The 14,679-nt window shown below is 49.2% G+C and overlaps 4 protein-coding genes across 4 annotated transcripts; 3 read left to right on the forward strand and 1 right to left on the reverse strand.

Annotated features, from left to right (window-relative positions):
* Positions 1–440: 440 nt before the first annotated feature.
* FOBCDRAFT_225849 (Alpha/Beta hydrolase protein) lies at positions 441–3,398 on the forward strand. The gene is made up of 6 exons (XM_059609701.1): positions 441–650; positions 769–848; positions 906–1,001; positions 1,049–1,344; positions 1,397–2,772; positions 2,873–3,398. Exons 1-6 carry the CDS (start codon positions 619–621, stop codon positions 2,955–2,957), a joined length of 1,965 nt encoding a protein of 654 aa, XP_059467372.1. The 5' UTR covers positions 441–618; the 3' UTR covers positions 2,958–3,398.
* Positions 3,399–3,602: 204 nt separating this feature from the next.
* Positions 3,603–4,702, forward strand: FOBCDRAFT_185088 (RTA1 like protein-domain-containing protein; the record flags this gene model as incomplete). Its single annotated transcript, XM_059608597.1, has 2 exons — positions 3,603–4,046; positions 4,106–4,702. 2 exons carry the CDS (start codon positions 3,603–3,605, stop codon positions 4,700–4,702), a joined length of 1,041 nt encoding a protein of 346 aa, XP_059467373.1.
* Positions 4,703–4,798: 96 nt separating this feature from the next.
* Positions 4,799–6,252, reverse strand: FOBCDRAFT_261928 (Alpha/Beta hydrolase protein). The gene is made up of 2 exons (XM_031186636.3): positions 5,643–6,252; positions 4,799–5,590 (listed from the first exon to the last, which is right to left on the reverse strand). Exons 1-2 carry the CDS (start codon positions 6,001–6,003, stop codon positions 4,908–4,910), a joined length of 1,044 nt encoding a protein of 347 aa, XP_031037771.2. The 5' UTR covers positions 6,004–6,252; the 3' UTR covers positions 4,799–4,907.
* A 2,728-nt stretch (positions 6,253–8,980) lies between these two features.
* Positions 8,981–14,610, forward strand: FOBCDRAFT_294711 (CNH domain-containing protein; the record flags this gene model as incomplete). Its single annotated transcript, XM_059611853.1, has 3 exons — positions 8,981–12,472; positions 12,524–13,177; positions 13,229–14,610. The coding sequence occupies 3 exons, from the start codon at positions 8,981–8,983 to the stop codon at positions 14,213–14,215; spliced, it is 5,133 nt and encodes a 1,710-aa protein (XP_059467374.1). The 3' UTR covers positions 14,216–14,610.
* Positions 14,611–14,679: the final 69 nt, after the last annotated feature.

Genomic DNA, 14,679 nt, shown 5'->3' on the forward strand with positions numbered 1-14,679 from the left:
TGTAGTAATCGGAGATATCCTCATCGACTTTCATTAACTGTTCTACCACCCACTTATTACTCACTTACTCACTCAACCTGTATGTCTTATCTAGGTAACTAGCCAAGTGTCGATGGCCCACTAGGTATAAAAGAACCAATCCCCTCTTATACGACCCTGACATTGGCGTTTGCCATGTGGCAGTGTCTTCTGTGGCTCGCTTGTGGTAATGGCTGTTTCATATGGGTATCATGGAACGCAAATATGGAATGTTTTTTGGCCATTGGGTTCTTTCAATATCTTGAGGCCTGATGGAATCTCCATTTTTCTCGTTTCTTCACCGAGTTTCGGCTCGGGGTTACTTATTCTGTAGTTAACTCGCCTAAAGTTCTGAGGTCATGATTCGTTGCGCTAGCTAGTGCTACCTCGCTGTAGCTCAGTAGACCAGGCACTAACTCTATCGCTATCTCCAATTGCATGTGATTCATTGAATACTGACATCACCTCCATCTGGACAAGACCTTCGACTACCTTATCAACCTCTTTTGCTACTTCTCTCATTGATCCTTGTCCCTACAACAAAAACCTTAAGCTGGGAAAAGCTTGTATCGCGACAATCCTCAGACAAAGATTGTCGCGATGGCTATTCCTTTTATCGGAAGGCTTCGCCCGTAAGTATCTCCCCTATTCGTCTTTACCTTGGCCTTGCATCTTGGAAGATCTGCGTGGCGCTCATCCACATTTTCATCTCTACTATGCACCGGCTTTACTAACCTTCAATCCGAATAGTCACGAGTATCTAGCTCTCGTGGGATCATTTATTCTCGTCGGTCTCGAGGCAATCATTCGAGTCTTGACTTTGGCTTTGCGTGAGTCGCAGGCCCTTTCCGAGCGGTGTAGGGGTCATACTAACAACAGCATGGCAGCCCCATTTCTTGTTACGCTTTTCTATAGAGCTTCAAGACGACTCTTCAATAGGTTTTCTGCGCCTGCGAGGCGACGAGCGGAGAGTAAACGAAAAAGTTGGCTTTTTGGCTGTTTCTATTAGACTCGGACTAACATCGTATAGCGATATCCACCAAGGTACGAGACGCGCCTGACTTCGTTGAGCTGTGTCGCATTTGGGGCTACGAAGCAGAGGAACATATCGTTCAGACCAAAGATGGATATCTTTTAGGTCTTCATCGTCTGCAGTGGAGAAAGGGTGAAGAAGGACAGAAAGTTAACTACGGCCCGACGAGTCTGAAAAAGAAGGTCATCTACATGCACCATGGCCTTCTCATGAATTCAGAGGTTTGGGTTGCTCTCACAGATGAGCAAAGATGTCTACCATTCGAGCTGGTTGAGAGAGGTTACGATGTCTGGGTAAGTTTGCCTTCGTTACGCAGCTCACGTCCATTGACTAACATTTACACAGTTTGGAAATAATCGGGGTAACAAGTACTCCAAAAAGTCAATTAATCAGTCGCCAACCTCCAACGCCTTCTGGGACTTTTCCATCGACGAATTTGCCTTCCACGACATTCCAGATAGCATCAGCTATATCCTTGATACAACCCAGCAGGAGAGTCTCTCGTACATCGGCTTTTCGCAAGGTACAGCTCAGGCTTTCGCCAGCTTAGCCATCCATCCCAAGCTCAACAACCAGATCAATGTCTTCATCGCTCTCGCGCCTGCTATGGCGCCTGCCGGCTTATCTAGTGGAATTGTCGACGCGCTCGTAACTGCATCGCCCTCTGTTTTGTTCCTTTTGTTTGGTCGTCGTTCGATTCTCAGTTCCGCCACTATGTGGGAAACCATCTTGTACCCGCCCATCTTCAGCAAGCTCATCGACATGGGGCTATCATTCTTGTTCAATTGGCAAACCCTCAATATCTCCGCGAGTCAGAAATTGGCTGCTTACCCACATCTGTACTCTTTTACGAGCACCAAGAGTGTGGTTCACTGGTTCCAGATCATTCGAAACAAATCTTTCCAGATGTATGACGATGACGTTCATCAGCCGATCAGTGTCACTTCAAGCAGCAAATACTCCAAGGTTGCCAAGTACCCGACTCGAAACATCAAAACACCAATCGTTCTGGTTTACGGTGGTAGCGATTCCCTGGTGGATATCAAGGTTATGCTCAAGGAACTACCCCCTCAAACTGTGGCAACTGAGATTCCTCACTATGAACATCTTGACTTTCTCTGGGCTCGAGATGTCGATACGCAGGTATTCCAGCACGTGTTTGATGCGCTCGATAGCTTCACTGATGCCGAGCATACAAAGGAGGAATATGATCGTTACTATGTCAGCCGGCAGGAGAGTCTTCTAGGTTCAGGTTATGCGTTTGGGCATGCTCACCATGGCAGCGAGAGCGAGTCTTCGACACTTACACCAAGTCTTGAGGGAGCCAATGGTGTCCAACTTGCACCCCAACCTCAGCCACACCGAGCACGAGAGCAGGCGTCTGGAATTCCTTCTCCTAAGAACACGACAAGACACAGAGTGAAATACTCCGGTGAAATACCTGCAGGCGACCGACCAGCCACCCCTGAGCTTTTTAAGAGTGCTGCGGGAAGAGACTCACCTGAAAGTGGATTGGATTCCCCAGTAGCGGCCAGAGTAAAGGCTGGTGTCAAGCGCAGCGGGAGTGTCGGGAGCAATATTAGCCTGGATATGCGAGAGGGTCGTGGTATCAGTGTCGGTGCGAGTAAGGCTGCTGGTGGCATTGTGACGAAGAGCGGCGCCAGCGGAACCAACGTGGAGGAGAGTCCTAGAAGGGACAGCTCTGCAGAGAAGAAAAAGAAGTAGGTGGTTAAGTGGAAGCGCAATGGAGGAAGAGTTGGATTCAGTCATGTCTTCGATCGATGATTCAGAAATAATGCTTATTCTTTTTATTTGTTACAGGAGGGACAGCGATACATCTCGAGCAGTACACGCACGTTACAATATATTGGGTTTGCGAGAGCCCAGCTTTTCGCAATATATATAGTGCAGACTTGCGCATATCAAGTTGCCGGAATCACGATAGGATGGAACATAGGACAAGCTGGAGACCCTCTTCTGTGCTACATTGATCATTTTCAGCCCTAAAGAGGCACAGCAGCAAGAGTCTGACTCCCATTTGATAGGTAGTCAAAATAGGATGATGGTGCGAGGAAGTGTGAGTGGGTCATTTGCAAGGCTCCTCTGATCCTTCAACTATAGTATTGAGGCTGAACTGAAGCAATCAATAATAGTTCTTGATAGGACTGCCTTTCAATATCTCCACAATCAAAACGGCAATGCATGTTGTTTTTCGGCCACCAAGGGCCGACGGGATGATAGAATATGTCAGTGACTAACCGCAAACTTCGCGAAACACGAAATACGACGGAGATGAACTCCGATATCATACTTGGATCCTGCACCTACCTTTCTAGCCTTTACCCGGATACCTTTCTTATAGATTATGAATATTTTAAGCTTGTTTGTATATGGCCAGAGTGAAGAGCCACTCGCATTGAAGCTGAAGTACGAGAGTGTTGCATGGCGAACAGTAATATATATATATATATAGGGCTACTTGTCTTCTCATTCTTTTCCTTTAAACACTGGGCACACTTACTCATATTTACCCTGTTCTCATTTCCTCATTATGCAGCCAAGTTCGCCGGTTTCCCTTAACGGGACACAAGCTCCTGATTTGCCCTTCTTCTGTCTTAAAAACCCTGAAGCTGAAGGATGTGTAGACGATACGGGCTACTACCTCTATCGCATTGATCTTGCACCAAATGCTGCATTTCTTGCGATATTCACGGCTTCATTGATCGGCTTCATCGTCACTTGGGTTTTCACTCGCAGAGGTACAGCTTTCAATGTCGCCATGATCCTAGGTCTTCTGTGTGAGATCATTGGATACAGTGGACGTATCGCGAGTTGGTGCAATCGTTTCGATATGAATGCCTTCCTTACTCAGATTTGTTGCTTGACCATGGGTCCAGCCTTTATGGCTGCGAGTATCTATCTTTGTCTGCGCAGGATTGTATCAGCTTTTGGACCAGAGAACTCACGGTTACCTCCCGAATACTATACTAGATTTGTAAGTCATTCTCTTGTGGATATTACTCGAACTTGTATTCTAATATACCCACTCTTTAGTTCATCCCTTGCGACGTTGTCTCTCTAGTCCTTCAAGCTCTTGGGGGCGGTATGGCCTCCGTTGCTTCTCAACAGTACAAAAGCGCAGACCTAGGCACAAACATCATGATAGCAGGACTCGCCTTCCAGGTTGTCACGATTCTCACTTTTATTGCTTGCTCAGTCGACTTTTCCATTCGAACTATCCGTCGTCAGCGTGCCCTCGGTGAAGAAGCCTTTGACCAGCGCTCTGAAATCGTCAAAGTCCGCAATTCTCGTCGGTTGAAAGCTTTTCTCTGCGCTCTATCACTCTCTGCATTCTGCATTCTTTGGAGAAGTGCCTTCCGGGTTGCGGAATTATCCGAAGGCTGGAAGGGACCCCTCATGGGTCATCAGTATATGTTTGTTGGGTTCGAGGGAATCTTGATCGTTGTTGCTGTGGCCGTTCTCAATATCTTTCATCCCGCCTTGTGTATGAAGGAGCTGTTGGAGCTGGATGATGGTGGTCTCAAGGGCATTTGGGGCTTCCGCGACCGCAAAAACAATGCCATGACTAGTGAAGAGTCTGTGGAGGACTCAGACCGAAAGACACCCACGAGCGAAGCTGTTGCAGTTTAGGCTTGGTTCGGTGTGTGTACGTGGGAGGATCAGAACAAGCGTCAGGAACAATCACCAAGTTATGTATAGGGAAGCCTGTAGGCATTGATAGGGTGGCACAAATGTTGAAGGGACGTATTGTCGGTAGTGAATTATATGGATCTTATGAATATTCCCTATGTGTCTCCGAGTAGTTTAAGAAGTATATTCCCGCTGCATTCGGATGTTAGCCCGTGCCAAAAGTCACTTGTAGGTGTTTGACAGCATCTTCTATCATCCTATACCCCCTATCAATCACACCATGAAGAGAAAGAATAGAGTGTGTTCCGCCTTTCACCAGCAACGTTTCCACACTAACTCCCAACCCCCTCAACTGCTCTCCAAAAGCTAGTGCCTCTGGTGCGAGAATATCCATCTCTGCAACAGCAATCCACGTCTTTGGAAGCTTTCTTAAGAGAGATTCGGGGGCGAGGTTAGGGCTTGCGTCCCATTGAGAGCGATGATCATCTTGAGTAAAGTAAAGCTTACGATAATACTCCATTCGTGCGGGTGTAAGCCAAGGTGCAGTCTCGGCATTGGGCCTCCATACCCCTTCAGCTGTGGCAGTATTGTCAACAACCGGTATGAATAAGACCAATGATATAGGGGGGGGTGTAATAGTGTTTAGGAGTGACGGCTGAGCTGTCGGTAAAGGGATTCCTGGGTTCGATGCAGACAATGCAGCGACAATCGCCAGATTAGCACCAGCTGATGTTCCGCTGATGGAAATACGGGAGGTGTCTATCTTTTGTAGTTCAGCTGGACAAGATGCGACCCATCTCACGGCGCCAATAGCATCCTCGACTGCAGCTGGGAATGGGTTTTCAGGGGCCAGCCCATAGTCTACGCTGACGACTATACACCGCGCTCCTAGTATTTGTGTAAGCATCGTACGATCAGACACAATCAGAGAAACACATACTCTCACAAGCCCAGCAGCAAAGATCTGTGCCATTACTGAGTCCTCCAACTGCCCAGCCACCACCGTGAAACCAGACGAGGACAGGCCAGCCTCGCTCATCACATTGGCCTGTTGGTGTGTAAACTCTCACTCGGAATCTAGCAACGTCATAATCGCTGATGCTCCCTACGGGAATAGGTTTTGTTCCTCCAGGAGGGAGGGAATGTTTCTTAGTACGTATTGAGCCGTCCCAGTCATTGATCTCGTCTCTTTCGATATACTGCAGATGCGCCTCATGATAGGCGACATATTGGGGATCTAGACTGTCACGAATGGCGGGGTGGAGGGGTTGACAGATCTTGCGGTGTGTGTCACCTGTCATTGTAACGATTCACGGGTTTGGATTAGGTTTCGAAGAGTTGTAGTGAATCAAATTGTGAGGTTGATTCAGTTGATTCAGAGGTCAGAGGTGAAACCCCACGCTTCCTCCAACCCCCACTATTCAAAGGCCAGACCCGCATGCTGAGACTTAAGCTTATAGTTCGAAACATTTTCTGCCAGTTTTAGAGTCAGAAATAGTCATTGCGTGTGTTCACAGTACTTTCTCAGATTTAAAACCCGAAGATATCTTGAACATCGATTCAACAGCCTCATTGTATCAAAACAAGGTGACCCCAGTAATTTAGTTCCGACTCCGTATCCGGGCTGCCCGAACGGTGTCGTAAATAGTGGGGCAGATGCCGAAGCCCGTCGCCGTAATTCATAGGGTTATCCCGACTTTGGAGCTGAGGTTTGACTGAGCATGGTATAAAAGGGCAAACCAGTTTCCTGCGTAGGATGCCACAGCAGTAACTTGTTATCGGTCCTTTCAGGCTTTACAACAACATATATTACCATTGAGGTGGAGTCAGCCCAGCAACTTCAAACACTCATGACCTGACAGTTGTGTTATCACGTTCACGGCTTGGCTTGCTCATAGGCATGCGTAAAGTGTTTGGCAATTCTAACGGGTATACGTTGTGCCCAATTACTGTTGGCCATGGCTGTCTTCTTGAACAAAACGCTCTCTATAAGTGGAGAGAAGTTGTGTTAGTGAATGCCAAGCAGACTCAGCATGGGTGCTGTGGATTGAGCGAGATGAAGTTGGCTCGGTTGGGTAATTATCTGGATTTCCGAGGTAGGTAGCAGCCCAATTTTCAGGGTCCTCATCGTAAAATACACAAAATGCGATAGAGGTTCCGCCCAGAGCAACTTGAGCTGTCTTGTAGGGCTGTGACTTCAGGCGGCTGACATGCTTCGGTCTGGCCGTAACACGTCGAGTCGACATGCCGAAACCCAGCACATGCAGTCAGATGAGTAGGACATTCATCATAGGAATGTCACCATAAATCAGCCCCTATCGTTCTGTTGATGGGAGCAATGTCTTGGATTATTGCGATTGGTGGGGGAGTCATAACCACGGGGTAGAGTCATTCATTCATGCATTCATTCACATGTGTTTACCTGATCGAATTAAGGTTCATCAGCCGTTGCTGTTTTTATTAGAGACTCTCGGGTAGATGCCAAACTTAACAATAGACAAGGCATAATTAATACCAAGATTCAGTTCCAACGGCCTTGGGCGAGTACAAACAAAGCAGTACTAGGCTGCCTCACAACTGACCGTATTGAATATCGGATATCAGTCCCAAATTGAGATACGCATTCCTTGACCAATGGTATTCTCGTACTTGAGGTGAGAGTTGCTCCCACTTGTCAAATAAAATACGAAGAGCCGGGAGACAATATCCTTATTGCGCCATCCGTGACGTACAGTGCGTTGAAAGTATTGGATCCCGCTAATCTGACAGCGAGGCCGCCCAGTAACTTTACGTCTACTCCGTACGGAACCCCCACATTTGACTCGAGATGGAACTCGATACAATCATGGCTCTGAAATATTGTGTTTTGCACCGCCGCAATCAAACAATATCGTTTGTAACTTTTTATCCGTAGGTAGTTATCAAGGTTGTAAAACATTATCGGCCACTAACGCCAAAACCCCAGGTCATGACCCTGAGCACGAGCCCGTGACCTAGACCATCTATGATGTGGTCGCACCATCAAGTCTCATGGGTAAATTCGAATAACAAGGTACTTTTTTTAATGGCCAAAGACCGAGTTCAAAAGATCCCCAGGGTTCCCCAGGCGATAATTAACTGTGGAGTGTATTTGTACCCAGGCACTGAATATTTGCGATTCAGTATAACAAGGCATAAGGTAAGCTTCTTGGCCGTTGAGACTATAGATTAACTTTTGTATCATTGATTGTGGCTTATACTGTAACATCACCTCAAGGCGTTCCCCAGGATAGTCCATGAATGGTTGGGATGTGTTGGATGGTTGGATAGTAATGACATGGGGAAGCTTTGGAGCCTGATTGATCTTCAGTGACGTCTCGTTAGTTTACCTTAGTTTGGTATTCTAATCTCACCTACCTACCTCCTACGCCTGCATACCCCGTCTCTGCTCTGTTCTCCTCCGTCGGATGCAGTCCCCTTCTCTTGGGTCAATCACTTTGTCTTATTATTCTTTCCCTGTCACTCGCTAAACCCTGCCTTTGCACCAACCAAATTCTGACAGCTGAGGACAAGACTGATTTATTATTGTTCTTCTCGTCATCTCTGGACTACAGTCTCCAGTCTCCAGCCCAACAGACCTAAACCGCCCAGTCCGTCCGTCTCGCACCGCAGGACGCAAGGCTCTACGTATTGTACTCTACCTTAGCTAGCTCAGACCCAAATTTAGGACCCGACAAACAGACAGATATCTCAAGTGGAGGAGGAGGACTCAGGACCCTGTTTGCCTAGACCAGACTACGCTGTCCGTTCTGCCCTGTCACTGCCTGAGCAAGAGGGGCTTTCGCTTTAGTTTCGCTTCTCCCTCTCTCTATCTCGCTCAGACAATCCAATACCAATTCCGTGCCCGCCGCTCTCGAGTCCGCCCATCACACATATCCAGTCAAGCCAGTCCAGTCCATCCACATCCGTCTCCAACCCAAGATCCATTTTCTCCGCTGAGCTCATTCGACTCGAAACCCGACCGCCTCGATTTGTTTTTGCGCACAACAAATCCGTCGCTCTTTTCCTTGCGTCTTACTCTGTCGGCGACAGCGTCATCTTCAGCACCCGCAATCCATTATTATATCCATCGTCGACGTCCTCGACCCCTCAATGCGACCCGCCCACGCTCATCAACCCTCGCCGTCCTATACGAGGTAGACGCCCGAACCGCCAAGCCCAAGCGGCACTCACATTTATTCTTACGACCATTCCCGATTCCCTCGTCACAACTACTTCCAACAACAGTCACCTGCCGCCATGTCTTTTCGCGGCGACGACCAGCGAAGATATGGCCATGTGCCACCTGTGCAGTATCCGGTCGCCGGCCGCGGCCAAGAGTACCAGCAACAGCAGCAGCAGCAACAACAGCCGCACTCATCCTACGACGATATTGGACGCCGAGCTAGCTTCAACGGCGGAGACGACGCTGCTTATATTCAACCACCCATCAACCGATCTCCTGCCTTTGGCGGCTCTGGAGAGGATGAGCTCTTCATGAACAACAATGCGGCGGCCCGGCCAGGCTACGGTTCCACGAACAACGCGCTGTCGGGCTACCAGCACCAGTACCAAGATGTACCCCCCACGCCGACATACTCATACAATCCTCAAAGTTTTGCGCAAACTTCAGGCTTCTCGCGGTCGACATCCACCAATGCTCTACCATACCGCAACCAGCATCAGCCTCAGCCCCCCTCGCGTTATGCTTCGAATGCCAGCTCCTACACACCGCAGGCTTACGACCCTTCTGCTTATGCAAGCACCAATGTCCCACAACGACAAGCTTCTTACCAAGGGTACAATACATATGGCCAGTCATATGGCTCGCAAACATCCCCTGGCTTCAATCAATCTACAGGGAGTTATCCGCAATCGGCGGCTTCTCCTGCTTTATCACCCGGGTTTGAGCAGCCATTGCGGAGCCCCTCACTCAATGCCTCGCCTGGCGCAGCACAGACCTCGGCATATGACCAGTCTTATAGCCAATACCCAGGCCAATTGTCTAATGGGGGAGGATCTTTCTCGAGTGCTTCGCAGCCTCCATATCCTACCGCGACGCAAATGCCAGTCGGGCCATATTACTCTCCGAATGAGCATAATTCACTCTATAATAGAGGATCCCGTTCAAATTCACAGGCCTCGCCTATGGGATCACCCGCGAACCCTGGATCAGCATCACCCGGACTGCAACGGCACCCGACGAATGCACCTTTGCCAAGTCGTCCTGTCGACGATGAGCTCACCTGGAGTGCCGGACATGAGCGCATTACGAGTGACAACCTTATGCAAGAGTTGGAGCTAGAATTGGGCGGTTCTGGACAAGGCTACCGTCCCCTTCCTGAGCCTGAGAATGGTCATTATGATGACGATCTTCATGGCCAGCGATTGCAACGTTTTGACTCAGGTGCCACTACAATTCCTAACAATGCCAGCCGAACGACATCGACGCGAACTGGTCAGACCGCTTACGAGCCTGAAGAAGAAGACGATGACGCATATGGAGAGGCTGGTCTGATGGCTATGCGGCAAGCTGAGCTTGATGAACAGCGCTTCAGTACCGGCTTCGGATATACAGACATGCCTGCTATGCCAGAACCCTCTCCAGAGCCCGCTCCTATCAACTCTTTGTCAACGAAGACGTTACATACTCACCCCGAAGAGCAAGGCCACAGCAGCGACAGTGATTTTGCTGGTGTAGACTTGGGAATGCTAGGAGGTGGATTTGGTGGTACTTTGACATACGGCGGGGATGTTGGATCTCCACCCGCCTCATCCGGCCAAGATACTGGTCGACCCCTGCCCACGCCAGGCTATTTCAACCGTGCATATGATCAAGGGGAAAGTGTGCCTGCTTTCAAGACGGCAGAAATAGACTACGGCGGTACAGGAGGCTTGCAGCCCCCAACACAACATCGGCTGAGCTTCGACGAGGAGGATGAACGAGTATCACTGCGGTCTCGACAGAGTGGAACAGAGTCCCCTAGTAAGGATGAACTGCAAGATCTGTTCTACCACCCGGGACTATCAAATCGACCCCTCCCAGCTATCCCAGGGCCGGGATCTGATAGCAGCTCGATGCTCTCGGTTCAGACCAATAACCGACAGCAATACCAACACGCATACTCGCGTAGTACCGATTCGCGATTTGGTGCGCCGGATAACCCTGAAGCTTACTATACGGGCAATCAAGCTTACAACCTGCAACCCGAACGATCCATCTCTTTGGCTGGCCATAGCCATACACCTCAGGTGCAAACACCTGCTCGATCTAGGACTGATGCTGCCGAGGAAAGAAGGAAGCTCGCTAGGCACGGCCATCAGCAAGCGCCATCGAACCAATCTTTCCCAGAATACGAGACTCCTGCTGGCTCGATAGCGGCCTTCGATGGAATCACACTACCAAGCGGTCGAAAGAAGAAGTTCATTCCTTCCAAGCTTAATGCCTCTGATTTCCGCAGATGCACTGAGCCATGGGCGCTCAGCGGTCTTGAAACTTGGATTCGTGAGATGGGAGAAGGTGAGATGGATCTAAGGACCAAGACGATCGAGGAGGCTTTGATCAACCTCTTCACTGGCAAGATCCCCATGATGAATGTGGCAGATGCCGAAGTTCTTAGCACACATGTAGTATCCTTGATGCTGGAACGAGGTGTGCTTGTGCCTGATGAAGAATGGGTCAAATTTGGAAACGGCCGCATCTCTGGAGTTTTGTGGCAATTGACCGGCTCTGGATGCTATGCTCCCAAGGTCCACGATGAAGAGATTGGTGGCCGGTGCTACTCTCATCATTGTACTCGTACTCTCAAGAAGGTTGACTTGGAGGAGCTCGCCCAGGACTCTCAACCTGCAGACGAGTGGCACGTCTTTTATGGTCTTACCAAGGCCGACTGGGAATCAAAGCCCAAGAAGGAGGTCGAGCGTCAGAACATTTTACACGAAATTGTTACTGGCGAGGAAAACTACATCAAGCAGTTGGATATCTTCCGCAGGTATTACAGGGATCAGCTTCGGGCCATGCAGCCCCCTATTCTGAAGCCCGAGAAACGAGACAAGTTTTTGCATACGGTGTTTGGAAAGCTTGACCAGGTCCAGGCAATCAACAAGGACCATCTTTTGTCGCAGCTCAAATATCGACAACAAGAGCAGGGTCCTTGGATCATTGGCTTCAGTGATTTGTTTCGAGAATGGATTCGCAAGGCCAAATCAGTCTATATCGAGTATGCTTCGGCTTACCCCAACGCAGTCTATCAGGTTCGAAGGGAGGCCGATCGCAATATTCTCTTCAAGCGATTCTTGGACGACATGCAGAAGCAAAAGGTCTCTTCGAAGCAAGATTGGACACATTACTTGATCGCGCCTATTCAGCGCCTTCAGCGTTACTCCCTTCTACTCGACAGTGTCGAGAAAAAGATGCCAACCGACAGCGAGGAAAAGACGAACTTGGCCAAGGCCATCGCGGAAATCCGACAAGTCACTCTCGAGTCTGATACCAAGGTCGAGGAACAAAACAAGAGAGTCCAAATGATGGAGCTGAATAGAATGCTCGTGCTGCGGCCAGGTTTCCATTCTGTTTTGAATCTCGACCATCTTGGCCGTGAGTTGATCTTCCAAGGTGACCTACAAAGAATGGGATCAAAGGGAGTTAGATGGGTTGACACACATGCTTTGCTATTCGACCACTACATGATCCTGGCGAAGACGGTGACTCCCAAGGAGGGCAAGGACAAGAAGTATGATGTTTCCAAGGAGGTACGTGAAATTTACTGCACAGCTTACGAAACCACATCTAACAAAGCGTAGCCCATCCCCATGCCTCTCCTGTTTCCTGAGAGCATCAACGACGAACCAGTTCAGAAGCAAAAGGGTATCACTGCACCATTGGGAAGAACTACGGCAGCGGCCGCCTCCAGCACTCAACTTAACAAGGTCAGTAGCAACACTGGTAGACCTGGTCTGGAGCACGCAGCGACAAACTCGTCTATTGGCTCTGGTCTTACACCAACCGGCTCGAACGACACTGAAGGAAAGATCCTGTACCCATTCAAGGTCAAGCATCTTGGTCACGAGGTTTATACTCTGTATGCATCGTCAGCCAAGGATCGTGCCGACTGGTGTAACATGATTATCGAAACCAAGACAAGGCACGCCAAGGCACTCTTCTCTCAAAATGCTGAGCCATTCAGGCTGCGGGTTCTCGCGGATGCAGCCTTCCACTACGACACCGCCTCCATGTACGCAAGGTTCCCGAGTGTTGCAGTCAAGGGCACTCCTCTTGACCGGGCAATTCACGAGTTGGAGAGCGTGCTGGGACCGGCTCAGGGCGTCGCCCCCGTGTGCCGTGCTCAGGTCAACTGCGCTACCAGCTTCACTGCCTTTGGCAAGTCTGTCATTGCAATTGGAACTGATTACGGAGTTTATATCTCGGAGCCATCAAATCCTCGCGGATGGCAGAGGGTATGTGACCCCCTATTCTTCAATCTGATATAACTAATATTTTCACCACAGACGGTCCAAGCAACTCGCGTCACCCAAATTGCTGTCCTTGAGGAATTCTCTGTCTGTGTGCTCATTGCCGACAAGAACCTCATTTCATACCCTCTAGATGTGATCGCTCCAGTATCTGACTTTTCGGCCCCTCTCAACGATAACCCTCGACGCGCACCACAGAGACTTGCCAAGGATGTAACCTACTTCGCCACAGCCAAGATGAAGGATAGGATGCTCCTGTTCTATAAACGAAAAGAAGGTCTGCACACATCATTCAAGGTTCTCGAACCTATCTTCCAGAAATCTACGGAGAAGAAGTCTCGACTCTTTGGTGGACGAAAGACTGGCGGAGGAGGATGCGCGGAGACATTCCGCGACTTTGACGAATTCTTCTTCCCAACTGAGTGCTATTCCCTCAGTCTGTTCCAAACATATATTGCAGTGGCGACAGCGAAGGGAGTCGAGATGCTCACCCTGGATAAGAAGCAGCCTATGTCTATTCCCGACCTTAAAGCACCTGCAATTGCCAACATTGCCAGCCGCATCCGAGATCAGAAGCCGCTCGGCATGTTCAGGCTGAACGAGAACGAATTCATCGTGACATATGAGGACTGCGCCGTATACGTGGACAAACACGGCGATGTCAGCCGCACGCTGATCATGGAGTACACGGGCAAACAGAAGAAGGCCCGTGGTGCGACCATGTATGGACAGTATCTACTCCTCTTCAACGAGGACTATGTTGAGGTGCGCAACGCGGAGAACGGACGATTGCGCCAAATTATCGCCGGTCGGGATGTGCGCGTGCTCGATCTCGGCGTCCGTGGACCGACTGGCCGAAGCACATTGAATCCGCAGTCACACAGTAACGGATATATGCAGTCGACAAGCGCGGGTAGCGAAGGGTCAAAGGGCACCGTCAAGATTGCCATGGCCCATCCGGAGCTCCCAGGTCGACAGATCGTTTTGGAGATGCTTTTGAACGACGGACACACGGAGAAATGAGAGGAAGCGAACGATTGATAATGGTTACGATGATGAGCATCTCTGGAGACTACCCACCCGGCGTGGGCACAAGATCTTGAAATATGAATGACTTGAGATCATGAGATGAACAATCAAATTGATGGGCCGTTTTAGAAGAAATGGGGCTTTTTTTTTTCTTTTGAGTCTGTACATGTACATATCGGCACTGGTTCCTCACTTGACGCTCCGTGGCCCAGCAGCCAGCTAATGATTGGATGGATGGCTGGGGCTATCTATGGCGAAGGGAAATATTTGTGGCAGGGCGTTCATAGGTGGTGTGTAAGAAGTTGCCGGTGTTATGAATGCCATCATGAATGATACCTAAAGAACAATTTAGAGAGATATCTATAGTGGATTTGGATTATAATGACAATGGAAGTCACTGGCTGTTGCATAGCTGGTATGATATACCTACCTAGATAACCACTATATGGTTGATATTC

This window comes from Fusarium oxysporum, chromosome VI (assembly GCF_013085055.1).
Source record: "Fusarium oxysporum Fo47 chromosome VI, complete sequence".
Classification (NCBI taxonomy): Eukaryota; Fungi; Ascomycota; class Sordariomycetes; order Hypocreales; family Nectriaceae; genus Fusarium; species Fusarium oxysporum.

Bases quoted from the DNA above. Each gene is read 5' to 3' on its own strand.
- FOBCDRAFT_225849 (XM_059609701.1), top strand. From the start codon at position 619: ATGGCTATTCCTTTTATCGGAAGGCTTCGCCC. The intron at 651-768 runs GTAAGTATCTCC...CAATCCGAATAG, and splicing joins TTTATCGGAAGGCTTCGCCC to TCACGAGTATCTAGCTCTCG. The intron at 849-905 runs GTGAGTCGCAGG...ACAGCATGGCAG, and splicing joins AGTCTTGACTTTGGCTTTGC to CCCCATTTCTTGTTACGCTT.
- FOBCDRAFT_261928 (XM_031186636.3), bottom strand. From the start codon at position 6,003: ATGACAGGTGACACACACCGCAAGATCTGTCAACCCCTCCACCCCGCC. The intron at 5,591-5,642 runs GTATGTGTTTCT...CACAAATACTAG, and splicing joins TTGCTGCTGGGCTTGTGAGA to GAGCGCGGTGTATAGTCGTC.